We start from the raw sequence: 26,072 nt of genomic DNA, 5'->3' as shown, positions 1-26,072 counted from the left end.
GGAGCCGCGATGCAGCGATGGAGCGCTGCCCGGGCGGGCGCCGGGGCCGGGGCCCGAGAACCGGGCGGATCGCGAGCCGGAGCCGCAGCCAGAGCCCGGACCAGGCCGGGGTCCGGGACCGCAGAGCCGGGCTGCTCGTAGCGGCGGCAACGGAGCCCCCCAGCGGCTGAGGGGCTTCCTCCCAGTTCCTGCCGGTGGCCGGGACTCTGCAAGCCCCCGCAGCAGCCGGGGAGCGCGGGGATCCCCCTCCACCACATCCAGGACCCAGAGACCCCCAAGAAAGCGGGAGACCCCTTCCAGATCCAACAGAGAGCTACTCCCCAGCTGGGGAAAGCGGAGACTTCCTCCGTATTCGGAAGACAGTGACCTCCCTACGGTACGGCTAAGACTCCCCCTCTTCAATCGGGCCCCCCCCAAGACCTAGAACGCAGTGACCCCCTCCTCCGGCATTGCTGGGACCCCCTGTCAAGAACCCGGTCATTACAACTCCACACCTCAAGACACGAAGACTCAGCTCAGAACGCCCCTAGATCAGGGGGTTCCTAGACCCCCCAATTCCGGTACACAGGAACCCCAAATCTAGGGAACCGAGGACAGCAAGAGCTATCCCTCACCAGCAAGAGGCCTCGGGGCCCCCCTCAAAGCTCCAGGACCCAGGCGACTGAGCCCCTCGCGGCGCCCTTCTCATCCCAGCCCATGGTTGTGGCGCCCTGAGCCCCCCCGGGCCGGGCTGACGGAAACCGAGACGGCGCCCAGGCCCCCTGCCGCGGCGTCCCCGCGGCCCCAGCCCAGGTAAGCCGGGCCCAGGTGAGTGGCCGCCGAGGTCCCTAGCCCTCCAGGTGGGGAAGGAAGTATTGGGTGCGCACTGCCCCCTCCCCAGCGTCGCCATGGAGCCGAGGCTGAAGGACGTCTCTTTGTGTCTCGCCTGGAGGAGCCGCCCCCTCCTCCTCTCCCTTCCCCCAGCCCCCACCCCTAGCCCTGGGGTTTGGACGCTGCTCCCCGACCTCGCAGGGGAGTAGTGGCAGAGCCCCTTATGCCACGGAGAGGAGGGAATAGGGTGGAGAGTCACCTCCCCCCACGCCCTGCAAAAGACTGTGAACCTGGAGCTGTTGGACTCTCGGCCCTTGGAGTATATATACCCCTCCCCGCAAGGCCGGGCTGAGTTTTCAAGCCGAGTCCCCCTGGGAGGAGATTTGGGGATGTCCACAGGTGAGGGGGGCCTGCGGTGCGTGGCCCTAGGGCGATGGCCTGGGCTTTGGGTGTGTGTCTTTGTCTGTGAGAGGGCAAGGAAGGGGGGTGTGTTTGAGAGAATGGGTGGGAATCCCATATTTTCTCTGTGACTCCATTGCCCCCCACCCAGGCCACAGGGAAGGTCGCCCCCAAGCCATACTTTGTATGTTTTGCAGGAGGGGGCAAGCTCTTTCCAAAGTGAGGCACTGATTTCTGGGGAAGAGAGGTAGTCTGGACGAAGAAGCCATTTCAGGTCAGGGCACCTTTCTGTCCCCATGTGCCCTAGGGCCAGCAAACCCAAGACTGCCTTCTCCTCCTGACCTCCATAATACCCAGGGCCAAACCTCAGGTTGGATCATTGTGTCCTGGACAGCCAAGGGACCATTCTAGGTTTTTGCTTTAGCTTTCCAGGCTCTACAAAGCCGGGCCCAGCCTGGCTGTCAGTAAGGTCCCGAACCCCAGGCCCTGCAGCTCGTGGGAAGACGAGAGGCCCAGGGGATGTTGTACCCTGAAATTCTGGATCAGAGATCCTGGGAAGGGGCTGGACGGTGCTGAGGAAACACACTCTGGGCTGCTGGGGTTTCCCCCAGTCTCTTCTCTCTGAGCCCTCTGCAGGCAGGCAGTGATGCTGAGGAAGGCAGGACTTGATATACAGGGAGCCCCCCTGGGAGTTCCTTTGTTCATTTCTTCATTCAACAAACCTCCAGCTAGTGTCTGTGATGTGCCAGGCAACGGAGTCAAGGGTTTGTGTGTTTGTTTTTCCCCCACGACATCCTGATCCCCTTTTCCTGGTCTTTTCTGGCCTTTTCTGGTCTTTTCTGCTCTTCGTTTGCCCAGACCACTCTCTGTTGGGCCAGTGGAGGTAGACCTGGTCAGGTCCAGCTGTCCAGTTCTGACCCCACACCTGAAGCATCTGATCCTCATCCTGCTGCATTCTTGGGGGCCCTGAGCCTGGAGGCTGATCCCTCTTCTCCGCCGTTCCCAGTACCAAGTGCCCCCACCCCACCTGCTGCTGGCATTGACCCAAGGGAGAGGATGTGACTAGCAGGAGAAGAGGTTGGGGTGCTTCAGGCCAGACCTCCAGCAGCGCCTCGTGCACATTCAAGGACAGTTGAGGCCAGACCCCCTCAGCCCAAGCTGTGGAGGGGCCAGCTGCTCTGAAGACCGGGTGACCTTGGGCAAGCGCGCGGCATCTCCCAGAGATAATGACAGAGAGTGAGCCACTCACTCTGCAGTATATAGATCACAGTTGGGCCACAAGGAGCACCCAGGTGTGTCTTCTCCCTCTCTGAAGGAGTTCATTTCCAATGGGTTCCCGGGAGCCCCGGGGCCTTATCTTATGACCCACAGGCAAGGGAGTGGAGCCTGACGCTAAATTGCAGAGATTTGACTCACCGTGCCTAGGGAAAACCATCAAGAGGCCAGAGGGGACGGGGAGTAAGATCTCCCCTCCTCCCTAACCTGCAGTGGCTCCCCACTGAGTCTGGAATAAAGCACAGGACCAAGCCCTTTGTGTTGAGGCCCTAACCCGCCTCTCAAACATCAGCCCTCACTCCTCACTCACCTCTTCCACTTCTGGTGTCCTCTGACTCCCTCCCGCCACTGGGGGGCTGTTCCCTCAACCTGAGAAGTCCTGCCATAGGCTGGCTCAGGAACAGCCTTCTGCCTCCACCTCCCCTTTTGATCTGACCTGGCCAGAGAGAGAGTGCAGAGCTGGGTTGGACTGGTTGATGCTTGGCGGCTTGGAGACAGTGGCACGTGTCTACATGTGCTGTGAGACCTTGTCTCCACACCTAGACCCTGAGCTCCGGGAGACGGAACCGGGTCTATCTTGTCCGGGTTGCAATGGCTGTGTTCATCCTAGAGCCCAGCCTGCTGTACAGCACCTGTTGGAAAATACAGCTTCTAGACGCATCTTCTTGAGCCAATCAGTGTTTTTCTCATGTTTGCATTTGTTACCAGTGTTAAAAAAAAAAAATACATACAATTTCATATACAAATACTGATTTTTGGAGCCTCTTAAAGACTCCGATGGTGTGGCAACCCCAGGCCAGAGCTGAAGAGTCACCACCTTCTTTAGGGCAGTTGCCCTCCAGCTCACCCCAGGGCCTCAACTGGCCTGCTTACTCATTTATGTGACCTGCTACCCTCTCCTGTAGGCATCTGGCTTTGCCAGCCCAGGGGGAGGCCAGAAAATGTTTGCTCAGCAGGTGACCTTCATCTGTGTGTGTTTTGCACATGTGGGTGTTCCCTGCCTCCCTCGTGGTCAAGTTAGAACTTGCACAGAGCAATGTCCCTCCGGGGCTGAGTGGTGAAGTGAACTTGAATTCCTCTAGCCACAGCACCCCAGCCTGGCCCCACTTTTACCCTAGGCTCTGTCTTGTGACCGCTCATTGTGCTAGAAGGGTTCACCCACCAAAAACTTGTTTTCAATTGTTCCAGGAGCAAAAGTCCAAGGCTTTAGGCCCAGCTACTGCCGAGGACTCTTGGGGGAGGACTGCTCTCTGGGCCTCAGTTTACCCAGGTGTCCAGAGGAATTGGACTAGAGGTTCTCTCTGCTATAAGCTCACTCCTTGCTCTAACTTTCTAGGACTGAGTCCAAGCTGCTTTAAGTTTTGGTCAGGCAGGAGAGATGGGGGCCTAGACGCAAGAGTCCCTCAAAATTATTGACATTCCCTAAACATTAATGAAGCCAATGGGTGTTGCCAAGTGGCGGGGCTAGGGGCTAGGGGCCGGCACTGGGCTCCAGCCACTGGGCATGGCCCTGGAAGGGAGTGTGCCGTCTTCCTAGATGAAGGTCTATAGAAACCCGAGGTCAAAGGAGATAGCAAAGCACCATGGTTACGATCACAGCCTCTGGACTCGGCCAGGGTTTCCCACATAGCTGCTGTGTGACCTTGAGTGAGTCACTTATCCTCTCTGAGCTTCAACTGACTTATGTGCAAAACAAGGATGATATCTCCCTCAAGGTCATCAGGGGGATTAAGTGAGCTAAAGCATGAAGAGAGGGCCTAGGACGAGATCTGGCATGTCAAAAGTCCTCAGTAACTATCGACTCTTATATTCAAAGGGGCATTGGTAAATGGGTGACTAAGCCTTGGTGATAATGCAGCCTTGGTTTTCCCGTAGCCAGTCTGGGGAGACCACAGGGCTTCTGCTATCCCCGAGAAAGGGGAAGGGAGTGTTTGAGAGCCAGTGGTGCCTGAGAGTATGAAGCATGGCCCTGCTACGAGTCCGGGCAGGATGGGGTGGGGTTCAAGCCTGAGAGTCTATGAGGGCCTTTCCAGAACCTTACCCTGTGGCAAGGGGTGGGATCTAGGACTGCTTGACCATAGTTCTGTAGTTGAGGCCGTCTTCCTTCCCACCTCTGCTCTCTAGGTGAGGCACCTGCCGGGCTTTTGCTGACTGAGTTCCCAAGGCGTTCTGCCCCCGGCGATTGGGCATCAGGCCAGAGCCAGGACCAGCCTCTCCAACAGATCCTGAGTCTCACCCAAACCACCAACTCGCTCCCCTGCTCCCCGGAGCCCCCTTTCTGGTCTCAGGAAGCAGCAGCAGTGGGCCTGAAGGGTCCAGTTACAGCCCTTACATAGTTTGGCTACAGTCTGGAGACAGGGCAGGTCCAGATTCCCAGCTCAGCCCCCACTCGGGGAGCCGTGTAATATCAGGGTTGGGAAGAAGCAGTGGAACATTTTTCAATGTCAAGTGCACCATGAGAACAGCACCACACTAGCCCAGAGTGAGGATTTTGACTCCCCACCTCTATGAGCCACCAAATGTTTGGGTGAAACTGGCATCGAACTCCTTGGGTTCAAATCCCACCTGTACCGTGGGCCTAGCCATGTGACCTTGGACAAGACAGTTGTCCCATGCCTCAGTTCCTTCCGATGTAGTGTAGGGGTGAAAATAGCTCCAACCTCCTACCTCCTAGAGTTATGGGGCGGATTAGACGAACCTGTTACAAGTGAAGCGCTTTTAACAGTGCCTGCTACTCAAGTGTTTGCTCTGTCACTTCTGCCACACCCTGCGGGGTATGCAAATGAGCTGGGCCAGGCCAGAGGAAGCCACAATGACCCCCCTCCCCCTGTGACATTAGCCAGAGAATGTTCCAACTGCCTCTGATCTTTGGGATGGCCCTGAGGGACAGGGGTGTGGGGACTGGACAAGACAGAGCCTTCTCCCCCCTCCTCCTGGTCAGGCCCCAGAGAGACTGCACACATCTCCACCCCAGAGTAGCTCCCCTGGGTCTGTTCGACTCCCCCATCATAGAAGGAAGACTTCCCATTCTCTAGCCGGGGGCCCACTGCCCTGCAGAGAGACTTTCCCTTCCCAAGGGCTCAGGTTATCTGCCAGCCCTGATTCCCAAGTGTCTCCAGGAGGGGTGGCGAGGCCCCCAGTTAACATATTTTAGTGGAGAAAAGCACAACCTCTAGACCCTGCTGTGTGACTTTGGGCAAGGTGCTTAACCTCTCTGTGCCTCAGATCTCTCACCTACAAAAAGGGATGGTGGTAATGCCTGCGTTTTGGGGTCATGGGGAGGATGAAGCGAATGAATGTTTGTGACGTGCTGTGAACGTGAGTCCCCACAAGCCCTGAGCAGAGAGGGAATGTTGCCCCCACTTTTACAGGGGAAAAAAAAAAGGAAGCTCAGAGGTGAAGGTCTTTATTCACGCTTCCACATCTAGGATTCACGGAACATCCTGCCCACTTTGAGACCATTCGCACACAATTCACAGAGCAAGCCCAGCCGGAAGGAGCCGACAGGACCTAGCCTGGGCTCTGGCTGCAGTTCTGGACATATCGCCCCGCTTTCCTGCTCCCACACCTCTGCTCACACGGGGCCATGGAGGCATCTGCAGTGCAGGCCCACGAAACTTTCCCAGAAGCTTTTAAGACTTCCCTCGCCCCTTCCTCCTCAGCCCCACGCCTGGGACAGTGGTGGAAGGCGGTGGGGGGCTCCACTCCAAGTCTCTTAAGTGGAAGCGAGGTCAGGTTCATAGCGTCTCTTGGCCTCCCAGAGTCTGGCACGCAGGTTGGCTTCAGGAAGGGTTTGCTCAAGTCAGGTGTTCGGCGCGCATCTCACAGAGTGAAAGCCAGGTCCTTGCCGTGGCCCCCAAGACCCTGCACACGGCATCGTCACTCGTTGCTAGACCTGTGCCTCGCCCTTACCACTGCAGCCACGTTGGCCTCCCCACTGCTCCCCGAGCCCCTGCCGAGAAAGTGCTTTCGCCACAGTAGCCACATGCTTGTAGTCCTGTCAGTGGGGCCTTTTCTCACCACCCAGTGTCTACAGTCTCATCCCTCACCCTCAACATTCCCTCACCTCTCCCTGCCTTGCTTTCCCCTTTAGGCCCTCTGACCTACATCTCTTACCTACCCTTACGATTGTCTGCCTCCAAACTAGAACATAAGCTCCTTGAGGGCAGGGCTGTTCGTTTGGTTCGTGAATGTATTCCAGATCCCAGAACATAGTAGATGCTCGACGACAAGTATTCATGGAGTGTTCTGGAGGCAGACAGACATCTCTAAGCCACTTCTTAGCTCTGTGACACAGGACACGTCACCTAATCTTTCATCCTCTGAGTCTCGGTTTTCCTGAGCTCTAAGGGACAAAGTGGGAATACTAATAGCTCCTCCCAAGATTGTTGCGAGTTTTTGTTTTTTTAATTTTTTAAAGCTTATTTATTTATTTTGAGAGAGAGCGCGAGTGGGGAAGGGCCAGAGAGAGAGAGAGAGAGAGAGAGAGAGAGAATCCTAGGCAGGCTGCGCACCATCAGCGTGGAGTCTGCTGCGGGGCTCGAACTCCCGAACCTGGAGATCATGACCTGAGCTGAAACCAAAAGTCAGACACTTAACCAACTGAGCCACACCCAGGCGCCCCTGTTGTGAGTTTTAAATGAGTCTTTATATACCTAAAGAACTGATACTTTAAGTGGCTCATAAATGTTAGCTGTTATTAATAATACTTTAACTTGTACCATATTATCCCCATTTTACTGATGAGGAAGCAGAAGCACAGAGAGAACAAGTGACTTACCCAGAGTTCCGTGACGAGAAGTGGTGGCGGCCCTACCCAGGGGTGCCTGAATGTGTCTCCTGAGCTAGGCTACATCCTCGTTTCACCCCGTGTAGAGAGGCTCGGGGAAGAGCGGAGAGAGGCTCGGGGAAGAGCAGAGGGCGTAGCTAGGGAAGGGCTCGTCTCTTCAGGGAGCCTCTGCTCACCCTGCTGTCTCTCCGGTGGTCACCACCTCTCCACTGGTGGACACCCAGCCCGGGGCCCCGGGCCAGTTAGCCGGTGGCAGGCCACCTCCGTGCTCTCGGCCCTCCACTCCTAAGTCCCCGGGTGCTGGGCCGCCCGCCTCACCCAGGCAACAGGGCTCACCTCCCACACCCGCAGGGGCTGCCACAGGGACTGGGCCCTCAGGCAGGTGGGGAGGGGTGAGGCCCAGGACTCCCCCACCCCCACCCCAGGGTCCGGCCGGGAGGGCAAAAAGGAGCGGAGAGCCTGTTCCAGCTCTGGGCACCAGCTGCAGGCAGACAGCGTCACAGGCTATTAATAACCGCCAAGGATGTGCCCCAGGGAAGGGGCAGACTGCGCCAGCTGGGAGGGGAGGCTGAGGCCGAGCCTCGCAGCCAGGGGAACCCTAGGCTGCCCCTAGTGGGGAGGGCAGTGGCCAGAAGGTTTCCAGTTTCGCCTGCTTGATCTTGTTGAAGTCCCAGCTCTTTCTCTCAGCCTCCTCCCCTGGGAAATGGGGAAGCTGGGTCAGATGGCCTCCAAAGCCCCTTCTGGCTCAGGCGGGTTCAGGGGGTGAGATTTAGCAGAGCCCCCATTTCCAGCATAGAAAGCCGAGACAAAGTCAGAGTGTGGTCTTACCCAAGGTGGTGCAAGGTTGTGCCAAATCCCCGACGGAACCACGGCCCCAGGCCCCTCTGTCCAGCCAGTGCCCGTTTAATTCTTACAGAAGTCCACCACGTTAGGTGGGCATTCACAGCCCCATTTTCTTGACGGGCAAACTGAGGCTTAGGAAAGTGGCACAACCTGCCTCAGGTCATACAGCAAGAAGGGATGGAGCTGGAATTTGCACAAGAGGGAAGACAAGGAAGTGATTTGAGAATATTCTTCTCTTTCTCCTTTTGACCAGAATAGAATGTTTGCTAGAGTTTATATTTGTGTTGAAAGGCCAAGGGGAGGGAGAGGCCTTATCTGGAGTCTCTTGAGGGCTCCCTGGGGCTCTGACCGCGCCCCCCCCCCGCCCGATGTCGTACATACAGTGTGCATGGGGTGTCTGTGGACTTTTTCAGAGGAGAGGGTAGTGAATCTTCGGTGACCGATGAAGGGATAAGAACCACTAAATAGCTCATTTCATAGACTGGAAGACTGAAGAGTAGGGAAGGCAGGTGGCTGACCAGAGCTCCTTGGGGGGCAGCAGCAGGGGCAAGTGCTTTTCCAAGCACCCCATAGGCCTCTTTCTGGGGCCAGCGGGACCAGGCTCTGGGTCTCCCCACTCTCTGGCAGCAGATAGGAGGACCCACGTGTGAACAGATTTCTTCAGTGGGGCAAACAAATGAGAGGATCAAGGACACCCTCTAGGGAAGGTGGTGAACAGCCGAGAGCCAGACTACAGCACCTGCCGTGGGGACATAGAGAGGGCTCTGCTCAGGGTGGGGTGTCAAGGAGGCTCCCGGGGGCCACCCCTCCTCTGGCCCCTCTCAGGGGATCCCAGCCCTGGGCTGTTGAGCCTAGGTGGATGCACATGGCCTCCCCTTGCATTTTCCTTTGGCTTCGCCTCGACCACCAACTGAGCCTAGTTCCTTTTACTCCCTAGAACCAAGAGGACTGTGAAATCCTAGTGAAAAGTTTCATTCCTGCCCTGCCTCTGGTCACTCAGTTCCCACGCCTCTCCCCAGGGATGTATGCATTCATGCATTCATTCATTCACCAAATATCGATTAAGTGCCTGTGATGTGCAGGCACTGTGCTAGCTGCTGGGGGATCAGCAGTGAACAAAACCAGCCCAACAAAGTCCCTGCCCTCCTAGTGCTTAAGTTCTGGTGGGGAAGAGAGACGGCCACAATCGATAGAGCCAGTCAGTAAATTATATAACACGCTAGAGAGTGATACCCTCCCCTGGGGGCAGCTAGAGCAGGATTACTGGAGTGCAGTAGAGTAGCCCTGGTTGAGAAGCTGTCATCTGAGCAGAACTTGGAAGAACGGAGCCACGGAGCCATCTAAGGGCAGAGAGAACAGCCCCCAGGCCGGGAGCTGGCGCGTTTGGGGGAACAGCAGGGAGACCGGTGTGTGTGGAGCAGAGGGAGGGAGGAGACAGGTCAGAGGGGTAAGTTGAGGCCCCTTGTAAGGACTTTGGAATGAAATGGGAGCTGATGGTGGGAACAATGCGACCTGAGTAGGCTCTGCCAGATTCCCTGGCCGCTGGGTCAAGAACAGATTGTGGTAGGGGTGCCTGGGTGGCTCAGTCGGTCGGGCGTCCAACTTCAGCTCAGGTCATGATCTCATGGTCCGTGAGTTCAAGCCCCGCGTCAGGCTCTGTGCTGACAGCTCGGGAGTCTGGAGCCTGCTTCGGATTCTGTGTCTCCCCCTCTCTCTGCCCCTCCCCTGCTCATGTTCTGTCTCTGTGTCTCAAAAATAAATAAAAACATTTAAAAGCTTTAAAAAAAAATAATAGATTGTGGTAGGTGGGGGGACCAGATAGGAGGTTACCGCAGTAGCTGAAGGAGGAGGTGGGAGTGAGTGCCAAGGGTGGTCAAGCACCTTTATTAATGTCTGATGTTGATTCCAGAGTTACTTTATGCAAATAACAAGCAAGTGAGAAACCTATTCGTATCCCCCCCACCACCCCACATTTCTGATACAGAAGCCCAGAGAGGGCGAAGGAGCTGGTGGCCACTGCCCTGCTCCACCAAGAAGCAGCTCTCTCCTACACGGCTGGGGGAAGGCCAGTGGCACAGCCCTCTGGGGGAATCGAACATTCTACAGAAATTCCAAACGCACTCACCCTTTAACCTGGCAACCCATTTCTAGAATTGAGCCTACAGACACGTCGGCACACAGCAAAATGAGTTATGTGCAGGCTTCTCATTGTTTGTAGTAGCAAAAAAAAGTTGAACACAACCCATTAGGGGTCTGGTTAAATCAGCGGCAGTATACCCATGCATCCTTTTCCAGCCCTGGAGGCCTGAGTTCCAGGTCTGCGGTGGTCCATCCACCCTGCCTGCTTCCCCAGCTCCCGCCTCTCCTGACCTTGCACTTAGCACTGGACCCGCCTGGGTGCTGTCCTCACCTGTGGTGCTGAAGGCTGGGGCCAGAGAGAGGAGAGGAGAGGAGAGGAGCGGAGCAGGGGAACTTTAGTGTTCAGTCCTGGTCTCTGCAATTCACCGGCTGAGTGGCCTTAGGCAGGCTACTGACCCCCTCTGAGCCTCAGTGTCCCGATCTGTAAAATGGGGTTGCTGTGAAGATTGGATGACAGCAGCAATGCAAAGCATTGGCATACTGAGAATATGAGTGATAATCTGTACTATATCAATTTAGGGTCAGTGAAACAGTGGTTAGGCTTTCGGACACTGGAGCGATAATGCCTGGATTTGAATCCCAGCTCTGCCATTGACCAGATGATCTTGATCAAGTAACATGACTGCTCTGGGCCTCAGTTTTCTCATCTGTAAGTTGGGGTGAAGTATAGTCCCTGTGTCGTAGGATGTTGGGAGGCTTAGACGAGTTAATTTTTGTGAGGCCCTTGGCACACAACAGGGATCCTTAGTGTTAGCAGTTATATCACTTTCCCCTGTGCCGCTATCACCGTTATCCTCGTACCTCCCGCCACTCTGTCCACACCGGTGGCACTCCCAGCCACACCCATCTCTGCTGAGCTTGGGGCCCTGGCTGTTGGGGGGAGAGCACACCTCACCCTGCACCTTGGCCTCTAGTGCCACCCCGCCACTGACTTTCTGTGCGATTTTGAGCAAATCACTGTTCTTTTCTGGCCATCGGTCTCTGCATCGCTAAAACGGGGCCAATGCTACCTCACACAAGCCCCCGAGGAAATAACTGTGCCTGCAAGGTCACGTTCAGGAAAGCCAAGAGACACAAATTTACAACTTGCCCAACACGGAAAGCGTTACTCACCTGCCATTTGTCACACCCTGGCTAAGTGCTAGGAACACCAAGGTGACTAAAGCATGAGGCTTGCTTTCAAGGAGCTCTTGGGTTTCTTACTGGATTGTCAGCCCCCTTCAAAGCCCATTTGCGTGTCACCTCCTCCAGGAACCCACCCTGACCCCCACTGCCATGCCCTCCTTGGAAATGCTGGAGTGCTGACGTTGGCTTTTCGGACTTCTGGTCACCTGACTCCTTACTTTATCTGCCTTCCTGAAGTGTAGGTTCACACCTTCTACCTGATGCTTCACTCTATCTAACCTACTCGCCCCGTGCCAGCACCCTACGCGGTGCCCGGGCCCGAGCGGGTATACTTATCTGGAATCTTAAGGTTGCAAGTTACGTAAACTCAACTCACAGTGGCTCAAGCCAGAAAGGAAATGTATCGATGCATGAAACAAACGGTCAGGAGTGTAACTGCCTTTAGTCATGCCTGAATCCAGGTGTCCCGAGTCATCAGAAACCTCTCCACCTTCCAGCTCTGCTTTTCTTCTCTGTTGCTTCATTCTCAGGCAGGCGCTCCCCGCATGGTGGCAAAGCTGGCCCCCCAGCAGGAGGCATCCCTTTCCTGACAGCTGCAGCCAGAGTCCTAGGGCTAGATCCCAGTGGGCCACCTTTGGTCACAGGTTCATCTGTGAACCGGTCACATGACCTGGCAGGTGGCATGGATGTGCTGGCCAGCTAGGCCCAGGTCAGGCCTGCCCCTAAGCCAAGATGGAGACCGCCTTACTGAACCACGTGGCCCGAGAGAGGGGCCGTTCCCTGAAGAAAGGGAAATTCATGCTGAGCAGGAAAAAAGCACCACAGGCCGACTTAAGAAGCCACCGAAAATTCCTAAGCAAGACAAGGGGTGGGTCTGACACGGACAAGGAGGCCTCAGAGGCAGAAGCCTGGAGGCAGATAAGGGGGCCAGGGGGTATCGGGAGCTGGCTCGGCATGGAGGCTTGGGGAATGAGCCTCCACCCCCTCGCTTTACATAGAAGTAGAGTGAAGCAGGTTCCCTGTCCCCACTCGGCACCTGAAATAATGCCTTACGGCTGCTTTTTTCACACGGCTTTTAATAAGACGAACTCAAGGAGGTGACCCACCCAGCAATAATCGTCTGCGGATGGAATCCTTCTAGGCCAGAGCTTTGTTAAGGATACTCTTGGGGTTTGCCTGTACTATGGGGACAGAGAATCTTAGACACCCCCCCCCCCGAGTGAGAGTAAGAAAGGCCTGGCTGATATCACTTGGTCCAACCTCACCTCCCGCCCCCAACTCCCCACTCTCTGCTTCTCTCCCCCAGTGATGGAGAACACATGTCCTCCCTGTTGGGACTGTAACAACGGTCTCATTTTAGGTTGCTGTTTGCTTGGGTTTACCTTCAGGAGCCTCAGAGGACGCGGTGCATGAGAGCACGGGACCTGAAGCCTGACGCCTGAGTTCAAATCCGAATTAGTTAGCCCACCAGTGTATCAGTAGTCCTTTCTGTAAAATGGGGTAATGATAGGAGAACCTGCTGCCCAGGCTTGTAACTGTTAAATGATTGAATCCATCGTGGTCAGCACAGCACCCGACATATGGAAACACTCAATAAATATTTGCCAGTATTATTATCCTCCCAGGAGACAGGGTAAGCGCAGGCCCCCCTCTCTTTTGAGACTGGCCATCCTCCAGGCAAGTGGACAAACCGAGGTTCAAATCATACCTTTTTGGCCTCCTTGCTACATAATCCTTGGATTAGAGTAGTGCTAGCCGCTGTAACAAGCAAGCCCCTGTATCTCAGCAGCCTAACACAATAGCCGTTCACTCCTGGCTCCCATAAAATGCAGAGTGGATGATCCTCTTGGCCAGGAGACCTACAGCCAGGCACCCAGGCTCCTCCTTCCTGTCTTGTAGCTCCACTGTCTTTTAGGACCGATGAGAGAATGGAGAAACTCCTCCCAGTCCTAAAAGACAGTCACATCTATCATCGCTGCTCGCGTTCCATTGGGGAAAACTGGTCACATGGCCACATCCGGATGCAAGGCAGGCAGGAAATGCAGTACCCTGCCGACAGCCACCCTCCAGCAGCAGCTCTGTATTATAAAAGAGGGAACACAAAGTTTTGGTGGACAGTGGCTGTCTTTTCCAGAACCATAGTAAATCACCAACCTCCTAGGTTCTTCATCTATAACACAGAAAGCAGCACTTGACTGCGGCAACGGACGTTTGCTAAAATCACTGAATCGTACGCCTACTACCGGTAAATTTTGTGGTGTGTACTAATATAGCTGTGTTTTTAAGAAAAAAAAAAAAAACAGAGGGAGCATCTTGCCCTTCTTCTCAGGGTTCTTATGAGGACTCCGTAAGTGACATTTTGCCAAGCTGGCACTGTGTGTGTGCATGTGGTGGGGGAGGGTACGGAAGGCAGGCTCCAAAGTAGCTCTGAGTTGGGTTGTGCATTGGGTATGGTTTTCGTAAGAGAGGCACCCAGCTCAAGCCACCTGCCAACAGGAAGTGGTAGGCGGTTCGGTCTTGTTTCTTGCTTGGGAAGCCCTCCCGGCGTGTGGCGGAAGACCCAGCCCACAGGGCCAGAGCCACAACTGCTGCCGGGAAGGCTGGGTGACACCCACCTGCCTTCAGCCACACAGACCGGAAACCAAGGGCCTCCCTCGGGGCCAGCGAGGACACACACACACACTTGAGGTGCAAGGCACGTGAGGTCCCCCGGCATGGCACAGTCGGCTGAAGTGTGGACGGTAGGGCCGGCTACATGGGAGGAACAGGGGGCCAGCCAGGGGCCTCCACCGCCCGCTGCTGGAAAGTTCACAGCCACCGAGTCCACAGCCGCTCCTTCAAGCGGAGGCAATGGTGATGAAGGCAAAATAGTTTCAGGTCAAGTTCCCACCGATGCCAGGTGTATGTGCCCTCGGCCACTCGGGGAGGCGGATGTGTCTTAGTTTACTCTCTGGCCTGGAGTCCCCGCCTGAAGGAAGTTGCTGGTCTACCTACTGCTGTGAGTTAATACCCGTGAAGCGCCTGGACAGTGCCTGCCACTCGGTCACCTCCCAGCAGGAGCTGAGCGAATGCATGGGCGTCTTCGGCTCAGGCTTTGCTCTCTCCTGGGCCTTGGTTTCCCCACTTGGATACCAAGGCATCCGGATGAGATGCTCTACCATTCTGACTTGGGGAAACAGTGGTTCAGAGCACCGGCTTTGGAGCCAGTCCCAACGCGAGCTGCATGACCTTGGACGAGTTATTCAGGCTCTCTGTGCCTCGTTCTCCTCAGCCCTAAAATGGGGGTGATGATGACACCTACCCGTTGAATTGGGAAGATAAGATGAGCTCATCCTGAGTCCAGGGCCCGGCAGGTAGTAAGCCCCATTTCAGCGTTAGTTCCTTGCTATTGCCATTGTTGTTATTTTCCCCAGACAAGTGACTCGCTCAAGGTCACCCACCTAAAAAGTGGCGCAGGGCAGGATCAAGGGCAAGCCTGCTGAGCCCCAAGGCCCATGCTGTTTCTTTCACTCCCCACCGTGCCTCTTAAGTTACATGCATCATAACTGGGTCAGAGGCGGTGTGTACCTGGGGCTATGACGCAGCGACGGGGAGGGCTGTGTGGATTAATTCCTTGTCGCCTGCTGACGGCTGGCAGAGAACAGGCCTGAAGGGAGAGGGAGGTTGTGAGGGAGGGAGGGGCCAGTAGTGGGGACCCCAAAAACTGGGCCCTAGGAACTAAGAAAGGTTGGGAGAAAGTAGCCACTACCCCCGGAGAGCTCTTGGCCTGTTGATGGGGACAGACAGGGGACGGAGTGGAGACCACCCCAAGATCTTCAACAGGAACCCTCAGAGAGAGCCACACAGACCCTATGTGAATCCTGGGACTCAGCAGAGGCAGGACCCGGCACCCGGGGCAGCAGAGAAGCCTTCCTGGAGGAGTGGGGTCTGAGGATAAAGAGAAGATTGGCTGTGGGCAGGGGGAGATCAAGGCGGGCAGCGGGACTGGCAGAGGAGACTCGAGAGAGGCACTGAAGCCACAGAGACGCAGTGCAGGGTGGTGGTCAAAGCAAGGGCTAAACCGAAGTGCAGGGGGCAAATGTGGGACCCAGACCCACCCCACTGTGGCTGCACCCCCGACCCAGACAGCTGCCTGCGCAGTGCAACTCGGCGGCCAAAGCAGCAGGGATGAGCCACGTACCCCACAGCCCCCGGGTGAGGGAGGAGGGGACAGGGGGAGAAAGAGCGTCTAGCAACTTGCAGCTGCCAGTCGGTCAACCTCCCAGAGGACGTAGAAACAGCCCCAAAGGACTGGCAGGGCCAAAGCCCAAAGCGGGAGCGTTGCACACGGGTGCGTATATGTGCCTGCACGCCCATGGCCTTGCCCAGCGCAGCAGCCCTCGGGGAGTCCACAATCGTCAAGAGAAGTAGGTCAGCAGAGCAGCCCAGCGTCTCACTGGCCGGCAGGGGGAAGAGTTCAAGGCAAAGAGGGTGTGTACTCATCGGACCCCCTGGGGGCCTGAGGACGCTCACCCAGAGACAGCCTCACCCCTCCCTGCTGCCTCAAAGCGGATCGCCTGGGTTTCCTCACTCGGAATTCTCCCCACGGGGAGGTGGGGGGCAGGGAGGGATATTTGGCAGAGGTTGGGACCAGTGACCCCCTCTAGCCCTGAAGGCAAGGAAAGACCACCACGGGGAGGTGCCGCCCACTTTAGCCTAGTCGGCGGCTACAGTAACAGGGTGCCGTCTGGCTGGAGCTGGGACCGCACAGAGACCGGGTGACAGGTGCCACGGCCCAGTCGGGTTCAGCACAAGGAGCTTGGCAGAGGTAGGGGCAGCAGGACCCTGTGTCCGTGGGCCTGGCGCCATCCCTCCCCCCGTGGGGGTCTATGCAATGGGCTAATCCAGGCTGCGGACTGAGGGCGTCCGTGTGGCGTTTCAGACAGACTCCTGGCATCCGTTCAGACCAAAGGAATTAGGGAAGGAAGGGCAGTGCCTACAGCGGGGGAAGCTTCTATGGAGTAGGGCTTGCTCATGAATGGAGGGGGAGGGGGCTGAGTGGGGGAGCAGGATCCTGAGGAAGCAGAGGGGGCAGGAGCCAAATCGGAGGAGGGGCGGAGGGCCCCCTGCTCCCCCAGCCAGCCGGAGGACGTGGGAGGCCAGGAAGTTCCCTCCTGATGTTCCTCCTCTCCGTGCGAAGTGGGAGGCTGGGTCGTGCCAAGAGGGAAGGGGAAGGCAGAGGAGGAGAAGAGGGTTTGGGCCTGCAAGGGGAGCGGCTGGGCCGGGGTGAGGACGCGGGGCTCCCGAGAGCAGCCTGAGGCCGGCTGGACGCACGACACCACTCCGGGGCACTTACAGAGCCCTTACGTGTGCCAGGCACCAAGCGCTCCACGGCTGAGCAGCCCGTAGAGAAAAGGCACTAATGCGTCCTTTTTCTAGATGGAAAATTGAGGCACGGGAGGCTGAAGTAACTTGCCCAAGGCCATGCAGCTAGCAGGTGACAGAGCTGGATTCAAAGCCGGGTGGCTAGCTCCAGGTCGGCTATCCAAGACCCCCGGGCTGTCTTGCAGGGGTGGGGGCTGGGGGAAGTGTGGGGTGAGTCACCTGGGATGGGAGGTAGGAGGGAGTAAGGGGAGGTGCGCCAGGAGGCAGGCTCCCGGGGCTCAGCTTATGGAGGATTCGGTGCCGGCCTCTCCTGCGGGTACACGCACAGACAGGTGCGCACCTGCTCCTGGAAGCTTCGCTCCCAGCACCCCCACCGCCAACTTGACAGACAAGAAATGCAGGCCCCAGGTGGGCGTTCACTCTCACCCGCCCCCCCCCCCCCGCCGGACTCTCCCCGAAGCAGCTCCCTGCCCCCCCCAACACCGTCTGGGGACAAACTCGGTGCCTCTGACGGGTGGGTGCAGCTTGTGCGGATACCGAAGGGGTCAGTCAGGCTGTGAATGTGGAGGGTGAGGCAGGGGAGGGTTGGGTCTCTGTGGGCCTGGGCTCTACCTTGGGTCTGGGGCGGAGCGGGTGTGGGAGGGAGGTGGGGCCCGGGACGCCACCTGTAGCCGCGTACGCCTGAGCAGGGTTGTGTTGTCTGGGGGAGGGGGAGGGGCGTAAGGCTGTTGGAGGAGCGGGGGGGGGGGGGGGGGGGGAGTCTGCACCACCCCGCCAGAGTTCTGTCTGCGCCTGCTTGGCTGAGGAATTTGCTACCGTGACCCCTGCCCTGAGACCGCACCTTCCCCCCCCCCCCCCGCCTTACATTCTCAAAAGCCCGTAACACCTTGTAGCATAATGTGTAATTCACGCGTTCACTATGTTTATCGCCCGTCTCCTCCCCAAAACCTAAGTCCCGTGAGGGTGGGATTCTTACCTGTTGGTTTAGTGATGCGGGCCCAGGGCTCTGAGCAGCAGGCCCCTGGCGAACAGCAGGTGGTGATCAGTATTTGCCGACAGGAGCGGCCCTGTGAACTTGGTACACGGAGTGTCTTTGTGTGACGTAAACACGTGTGCCTTGTCTGAGGCTGTGTCCGGATGACAGCCTGAGACAGACGGGCCAGTGGTACCCGAGTGGGGACTGCGGGGGCAGGGACCGTGTCTCCAGGGAGTGTGGCTCAGGCCTGGCCCTGAAGCCTTGGGGAAAGGGGATAGATGCTCGTCGCCCCCTTGTGGTCATCTTGAGCCTGGCATCCGGGGACCCGAGGTACCGGGGAAGGAGCGGGTGGCTGGGCCAGGGGGCCCTGGCTTGATGTCACATTTGGTGCCGCGCCCCCCACAACAGGGAGAAGATGAGCGTGGGCTGCCCGGAGCCCGAGCCACCCCGCTCCCTGCCCTGCTGTGGGCCGGGGACCGCCCCTGGGCTGGGGGCAGGCGTGCCACTCCTCACTGAAGATATGCAGGCACTGACCCTCCGCACGCTGGCCGCTAGCGATGTCACCAAGCACTACGAACTCGTCCGGGAGCTGGGCAAGGGCACCTATGGGAAGGTCGACCTGGTGGCCTACAAGGGCACGGGTGAGCATCTGCCGGCGGCGGGTGTGAAGGCTGGGGGGCGGGGGGCGGGGGGACTTGCCTGGGGCTCGTGGGTGTTCGCTTCCGGAGCCGAGGGGTCAGCCGGCAGACAGAGCTCGTGGTCCAGGTGGAGAGATGTAGCCTGAGCGGCCCAGGGAGACCTGAGACGAGGCCCGGGGCCCAGACTGGAGGGTGGGCTGCTTTGGGGCCAAGGGCATGACCCCGGGACATCGGGAGCTCAGGAGAGAAGTCAGGGCCGGCAGTGGTGTTTGCGGAATCACTGGCCCATCGGGGGTAGTTGACCCCAGCGGAGTGGACAGAGCCCGAGGGTGCGTCCTTGGCAACGGCGCCACGCTTCAGGAGGGGTGGGAGATGTCCCTGGGAGGTCACTGTGGCCATCTCCATTTCTCAGATGAAGACACCGAGACCCAGAGACCCATCGCTCAGCTAAGTTCATGTAGCTGTAGAGGCTGTGAGCCAGGGCAAGACCCCAGAAGTCAGCTCCAGAATCTTCTCACTTCCCCGCGAGCATGATGCCTTCCCCACAGCACAGCCTCACAGCGGTGCCCGTGCAGCCAGTCAGGGATGGGGACTTCGTGAGCTCCCACAGCTGCACACACCTGGGGCGGGGGGGCGGGGGCTCTGTGCCCACTGACAGCGGCGGGAGCAACACTGGACATGGGGTTGCCTGACCTTTGCCACTTGCTCTCTGTGTGACCTTGGGCAAGTGACTTAACCTCTCTGTACGTAGGTTTCCTCCTCTGTTAAAAATAGGATAGCATTAGGGCTGGCCCACCTCCCAGGGTCATTATGAGGCGCGGGTTGTGAGTGCGAGGTGAAGAGAGGGCCCTGTGACAGGCAAGGGCCCTGTGGACACGGGTGCGTCACACGGCTTTGCACCCTCAGTGGGTACAGATGGCTGCCCAAGTGCAGAGTCAGGGACCTATGCCTTGCAGACCCTCACCTCTCAGTGTCTAACTCCTCCTTAGCCACGTAACAAACATGTGTTGAGCACCTACTGTGCGCCACACTGTTGTAGGCACTGGAGATACAGCAACGAGCGAGACAGATTCCCGCGCTCAGGGGGCTACGTTCTAGCGTGGGGGGAGACCGAGACGTGAAGGAGGATCCTGTACGTCAGGAAGGAGAGGGGAGAGTGGAGGAAGCAGCAGGCCATCCTCACCGAGGCCGGCAGGCTGGGGCAGGAGACCCGGCCTGACCCCCGACTCGCTGCCTGGCCTTTGGCCAGTCCTTTCCCCTCCCCGGGTCTCAGTTTGCTACCAGTAAGAGGAGGACAGACACACGCTGCCCCGTGGCGGGGACGGGCTGTGCGGGCAGGCCTGGGAACGTCATGCGCGGGAGCGCGGGGACAGGAGCCTTCACCACTGTGGCTCCTGCCCCGTCAGGCACGAAAATGGCGCTGAAGTTTGTGAACAAGAACAAGACCAAGCTGAAGAACTTCCTGCGGGAGGTGAGCATCACCAGCAGCCTCTCCTCCAGCCCCTTCATCATCAAGGTCTTTGACGTGGTTTTTGAGACCGAGGACTGCTACGTCTTCGCCCAAGAGTACGCACCCGCCGGGGACCTGTTCGACATCATTCCTCCTCAGGTACTGGGTGTGGCGGCCCAGGGAGAGGGGAGACGTCTTCCCACCCCCGCAGGGGGAGAGTACGAGGGGGGCGGGGGGCAGTCAGACCACTTATTTAGCCAACAAGCATTTACTGAGCCCCTTCTGTACGTCAGCCACCGGAGGGCCGGGGATACACTAGGAATAAAGGCTTGCGCGCCTCCCGGGGGGAACAGACACTGCGAAATAAGCCAGATGACAGACTGAGCCAGGCTCTGGGAAGGCAGCGGCCAGGGGCCTGGGATGAAGTCCAACACCACCCTCCTCCGCAGCCTTGTCTGGTGCTGCGTAGGAACAGTGGGGGTTAGGGTTAGGGGAGGCCGCGGGGCCACCAGAGGCTTCCCAGAGGGGGTGCCCTGGAGTGGGAGGGAGTGCGCAGAAAATCCCAGGCTCCCGGCTCTGCGTCTGGTGGTGCCAGGTATGAATCTGCTCTGGCACTCAGGGGGTGAGTGGCAAGGCCTCTCAGAGCCTTATGTCCCTATAAGGGAAGTGGGCGTAACAGCAGCTGTGAGGGGTTGAGACGGCGCGGGACGGCACCCGGCCCACCGTGGGCGCTCAGGCCCGGGTCTGTGGCTGCAGTGGGGGGGGGGGGGTGCGGGATGAGAGTGACTGGGCCAGAGAGAGGAGGAGGTGCCCCGGTGAGGTGGGGGAGGGGAGAGGCATGGCCCAGGCGGCAGCCCGGGGAATGCGACCGACCGGGAGCTCGGGGCGAGGCCGGCGGGGCCTGGCGGGGGGCGGGCGGCCGTGGGGACTGGTCGGCGGGAGGGGCCTGGCAGGGCCCGGCGGGGTGGCCGTCCCTGAGCGCGGCTCCCCCCACCCCACCCCACCCCACCCCCACCCCCGGCCCGCCAGGTGGGACTCCCCGAGGACACGGTGAAGCGCTGCGTGCAGCAGCTGGGGCTGGCGCTGGACTTCATGCACGGGCGGCAGCTGGTGCACCGCGACATCAAGCCCGAGAACGTGCTGCTGTTCGACCGCGAGTGCCGCCGCGTGAAGCTGGCCGACTTCGGCATGACGCGCCGCGTGGGCTGCCGCGTGAAGCGGGTCAGCGGCACCATCCCGTACACGGCGCCCGAGGTGTGCCAGGCGGGCCGCGCCGACGGCTTCGCGGTGGACACGGGCGTGGACGTGTGGGCCTTCGGCGTGCTCATCTTCTGCGTGCTCACCGGCAACTTCCCGTGGGAGGCGGCGTCGGGCGCGGACGCCTTCTTCGAGGAGTTCGTGCGCTGGCAGCGGGGCCGCCTGCCCGGGCTGCCGTCGCAGTGGCGCCGCTTCACCGAGCCCGCGCTGCGCATGTTCCAGCGCCTGCTGGCCCTGGAGCCCGAGCGCCGCGGGCCGGCCAAGGAGGTCTTCCGCTTCCTCAAGCACGAGCTCACGTCCGAGCTGCGGCGCCGGCCCTCGCACCGCGCGCGCAAGCCCGCCGGGGACCGCCCGCCCGCCGCCGGGCCGCTGCGCCTCGAGGCGCCCGGGCCGCTCAAGCGGACGGTGCTGACCGAGAGCGGCAGCGGCTCCCGGCCCGCGCCCCCCGCCGTCGGGCCCGCGCCCGTGCCCGTGCCCGTGCCCGTGCCCGTGCCGGTGCCCGTGCCCGTGCCCGAGGCCGGCCTGGCGCCCCCGGGCCCCCCCGGCAGGACCGACGGCCGCCCGGACAAGAGCAAAGGGCAGGTGGTGCTGGCCACGGCCATCGAGATCTGCGTCTGAGCCGCCCCCGCCGCCCTCGGGCCGGGGCGCCGCGCTCGCACCAGGCCGGGCCGCCGGGAGCCGCCCCGGGCCCGCGCCAAAACGGGGGGCTTGGCGGCGGCCGCGGCAGATCCGACCAGCCCCCGCGGCGGCAGGAGGGAGTAGCGGTAGGCTAGGCGGGACGGCGGGCCCAGGCGCCGGGTCCGCGGCGGGCCGCCGAGATAGCCACCGAAAGACCTCTCGCCCCGCCTGTGGGGCAGGGACTTGGCCCACAGGAGCCGAGCCCCACAGACCCGAGGATTCAGAGGCGCCCCCTCCCCCGTCCCCCGACACCAGGAGCAAGGGAGCTTGCGGGCAGACTCCCCCACACCGCCCCGAACCCTGGAACCCTGCCTAGTTGCTCCTGGCCCTTTGCACCCCCTGGCAGATCGTCCCGCAGTCCCACCCCTGGTCCTGCCCTCCTGGCCACCCTACCCTGCGCCACCACGCCCCCGGGCACATAAGGGGACCGAAGTGTTGGGGCAGAGAAGGGGAGTAGGGCCCCCGGACACTGGCTGCGGGCGGGGTGGGGGTGGGGGGGAGGCGATGAGCTGGGGGCAGGGGCGTTGCTCACCTGCGTCCTGCCCCTTTCCCGGGAGGCTGGAGGGAAGAGGCCAAAAGCCCTCGGCAAAATGTAGCAAATGTCTGGATGCTGCAAAAGTGTGTGTGTACAGGCACGGACCCGAAGAATCTAGTGACTCCCACACAACCCGTTCCCCGGATGAGGACACTGAGCACAGGAGGAGGGCAACTGGCCTGGAGCCGCACAGCCCCTGAGAGGTGGCGCTCTCGAAGCCCTCCCCCTCCTCCCCAGCGAGCGTCCCACTCCCTCGTGACTGACGGGCTGCCGGGGCGGGGCCTCAGCTGCCCTCCTCCCCCCGCCCCCCACCGCATCCCTAAGGCGAAGGGAGTGAGCGCCGCGCCTAGGGCCGGCCCAGCTCCCCCTGCTGGCCGCACCTGCCCAGGCCCGGGAGCCCCAGATCCTAGGTCCTGGCTCCCCGAGCCCAGACCCGGTGGCCTGGGCTGCTGGCAGGCGGCGAGGTGATTCGTGCCAGGAATACCCCCGGGTTTCTGCCGGGGACCAGCATGTCAGCCTGGGGTTGCCCCCATCCCCGCGTCCCCCAGGTTCCCGGTCCTGGAGTATGCCGCTGTGGGCGAGAGAAGGGGGGTCCGTGGAAACAGGAGGGGGGTGAGTGTGTGTGAGTAGGCGTGCGTGCGGTGTGTGAGTAGAGTGGACGTGTACGCGTGCAGTCCTGTGTGTTCGGTGATTGCATCCAGACGCCTCTGGAGACCACTCTGCCCCAGGACCCTCCCCAGGCAGCTGCCAGAGGGCGTCCAGGCCTGTGCTTCACCCGCCCCTCAGGGAATCTGGCAGGGAGGCACCTGCGGGCTGGTTCCAGCCCCCAGGCAGCAAAACAGGCACCCCAGCTCACCCAGTGTTCCCCCATGACCCCTGCCATCTCTGGAGGCCTGGGACCCCGCAATAACCTCTACAGGGGTGAGGCTGCTCCTTCTGCCTGACCGTGTCCCGTCTACCAGCCCGGGCCGCACCTGCCAGGGTCCCACTGGGGTTCTAGGCCATCTGGGGGGGCTCTCCGATGAGCCGGGCTGGCCAGGGAGGGCCTGACCACCCTCTGGCCTGGAGCCCCCACCTCTCCACTCATCCCTCATTCCCATCGCGCAAAAGGGCTATAGGTCCCCCTGCCCTGCCTGGGTCCAGTTTACAAACTGCGGTTGCCCCAGGGCCTGGCCCCGCTCTCCTCGGTGCGCCCGCCCTCCTCGAGACCCATCTCTCCAGTGGGCACTGGGGCCCTCCACACGCCAGGTAAGTAGCAAACCCTCCTCCCACCACGGGCCAAGTTTCAGAGAAGGCCCCCCGTCACTGCCCCTGGCCCACCTGGAGCCCATCCGGGCCACCTCTCTCTCCCAGCCGCGACTTCTCCTTTTGCCTTAGGCCTCTCGACACCCCGTCTCTCCTGCAATAACAAGGAAGCAAGATTCCAAGTAGATGTCCCTCGCCGTGTGCCCTCTCTCTCTCTCTCTCTTTCTCTGTTAAGATCCTCTTTGGGAGTTTCTCCCTCGTCGTAGTATCTAGAATGTTAGACTCGGGAAGGGGACCGTAGTTATGTAGCCCAGCCCCTGTTTGCGGAGGCACAGAGAGGGGCAGCGATGGCCCCACGCAGGAGCAGGGCCGAAGAAGCCCGGCCTGCTCTGTGGCCACTGGGGCCCTGTGCTGCCACCTGCTAGTTGGGTTGGGACCCCTCGCCCCTTAGGAGAGGTGTTGGTCACAGATGTTTACCTCAGTTTATGTCACTGTCGAAGAAACAAATAGCAAAAAATTAATAACACCGTAGACACGCAGACTTAGAAGATGAAAAACACACAAAAGATCTTCCCCTGGCGATTCTTCTGTGAAGGTGTGTGTGTGTGTGTATGTGTGTGTGTGAGCGTGTCCGTCCCATCCCGGGCAGGCTGGGTCATCCCCGGTCTCTGTCATAGCCCCTGTGCCTCCATACTGCCCCTGTCCTTCGGTGCTTCCCAGAGGCCCCTCTGAGCTGGCCTGTGGGGTGTGGGGAGCCCCCTGGGCAGGAGGCGGGGCCGCAGGTTAGCTAGAGCCCCACTGAGCAGAGCCCCACGGCTGCCACTGCTCCCTGAGCCCGTGCTGTGGCCGGTGGGACAGTCCTGGTGGCTAGCATCAACATCCAATCCTGGCTCAGGGCCTGGGCGGAATCCCAGCCCCTCATGTCTTGCCACCCCCCCCCCACCATGTGTTTGTAAATATTCCGGCATCCTTTGGCCCTGAGAAGGTTTTTAAATGTGTTATTTACTTCTCTAATCATGACAATTGCTATAAAATAAACAAAAGCCTAGAAAAATTACCACTGGGTGGCTGTCTTGTCTCAGAAACGGACGGAGTAGGGAGAGGGCACACAGAATTACTCTTGAACTGCAAACTCGACAGATGTTCTGAGTGGGGGAAGGGGTGTCTGCAGAGTCTGAGGGCAACTACTTCAGGCCTCCTGGGGCCTCTCAGGCCTGGAGCAGGTCCGGGCCAGGGCTTGAAGGCGACGGGAACAGGGACCGGGTTCTGGGAGGGAAGGGGCAGTGAGTTGTCCCCGGCCTGGCGTCCGCCTTCAGCTCGGAGCCCTTCAGACCGGACAGAAAATAGAAGCGAAAGCCCAGAGGAACAGAGCAGGCTGCTTTCACCCAGTCACCACCCAGCAAATATTTACCGAGCACCTTCTGTGTCCCGGGCTTCCTCCTAGGAACCCGGGATACAGCAGTGAGCAGGACAGATGGCGTCCTTGTCCTCAGACAGCCAGCAATGGAGTCGTGGAGACAGACGTGACCCACATAGAAGGCTGGGTGCTGGGCAAGTACGTAACTGAGAAGCTCATCAAGTTTGGGGGTGTCGGGAGCCCACTGAAGACGGAAACCAGAGCATTCAGAGTTCTCTGGGCAGTGGGGCACGGCCGGGTAGTCCTTAGGGTGGCCTCCAAAGTCCCACCCCATCCCCTCTCCCCTCCCCTGTGCTGCCTCCCAGCCACACTGGCTCTTGGGACGGCCCAGCATGCTCTCCCCTCAGGGCCTGTACCTGAGTAGATTTGGGGACTCTCCCAAATCTCCCCGGAGCCCCCTCCCTCCCTTCCTTCAGGTCCCCGCTCAAATATCAAGGGATCAGAGGAAACCGCCTGGGCCAGGAGCCGCTTACCCTGCTCATGACACGCTGAGTACCCACCACGGCTCACGATAGCGTGTTCTCTGCCCACTAGAACGGAAGTTCCACAAGAACGGCGTCAGTGTTTGGCAAACTGCTATCCCTTCTCCACCCCCGATGCCTAGCGGCACAGGACAGACACTCCCCAGCGATCCGTCAGCTTCATGAATGAATGCCCAATACTGTTTTAGGGGCCGAGGATCCAGCAATGAAAAAGACCAACGATCCCTATGCCCTGAAGCTTACTTGCTGAAGAGGAAACTAGACATCCACTAGATTATGTAATTATCCATGTAAAAAAAAATAGAGAGGAAAAACCTCAAGAAAAGAGAAAAACAAATCTACTCCGACTAGATCACAGGGGTAAGGGCTCATACCCAAGAATTTTAGCTAGGATATGTTAAAGGAAACCCCTGCCGTTTCAAAACATCTGCCGCTTCCCCGCAATGATAAGGGTGGATACCTAGGGGCTTAACAGAACACTTTAAAATGGATCATTAAGGGGGTGGAGGGGAAGTCTACAAATGCCAGCAGTGACCCTGTTTCCCCGCTCGGTGGGTGTACGAACATCACCTTCTAACTGCCCTAGTGTCAGAGAAGTGCCGGGACTTACCACTAGGGGGCCTCGGTTTTCTGCTGCTGTTGCTTCGTCC

General features: G+C 59.3%; 1 protein-coding gene and 1 long non-coding RNA gene across 7 annotated transcripts; one reads left to right on the top strand and one right to left on the bottom strand.

Annotated features, from left to right (window-relative positions):
- Positions 1-24,580, top strand: SBK1 (SH3 domain binding kinase 1). 6 transcript variants are annotated; one of them, XM_047087270.1, is made up of 5 exons: positions 1-792; positions 16,799-16,895; positions 18,129-18,361; positions 19,765-19,967; positions 20,838-24,580. In XM_047087270.1, the coding sequence occupies exons 3-5, from the start codon at positions 18,136-18,138 to the stop codon at positions 21,681-21,683; spliced, it is 1,275 nt and encodes a 424-aa protein (XP_046943226.1). In that variant the 5' UTR covers positions 1-792; positions 16,799-16,895; positions 18,129-18,135; the 3' UTR covers positions 21,684-24,580. The 6 variants fall into 6 exon arrangements, with proteins under 6 accessions (XP_046943226.1, XP_046943225.1, XP_046943227.1 ...); XM_047087269.1 differs by lacking the exon at positions 16,799-16,895; XM_047087271.1 differs by lacking the exon at positions 16,799-16,895 and having other exon boundaries at positions 1-807.
- LOC124517759 (uncharacterized) lies at positions 7,065-13,305 on the bottom strand. The gene is made up of 3 exons (XR_006963568.1): positions 13,089-13,305; positions 10,527-10,676; positions 7,065-8,855 (listed from the first exon to the last, which is right to left on the bottom strand). It is a non-coding gene; the product is annotated as an uncharacterized LOC124517759 (long non-coding RNA).
- Positions 24,581-26,072: the final 1,492 nt, after the last annotated feature.

This window comes from Lynx rufus, unplaced genomic scaffold (assembly GCF_022079265.1).
Source record: "Lynx rufus isolate CCGP_SWC_20201006 ecotype Redwood Valley unplaced genomic scaffold, mLynRuf1.p SCAF_23, whole genome shotgun sequence".
Lineage (NCBI taxonomy): Eukaryota > Metazoa > Chordata > Mammalia > Carnivora > Felidae > Lynx > Lynx rufus.
This window is presented reverse-complemented; position numbering and strand designations above follow the sequence as displayed.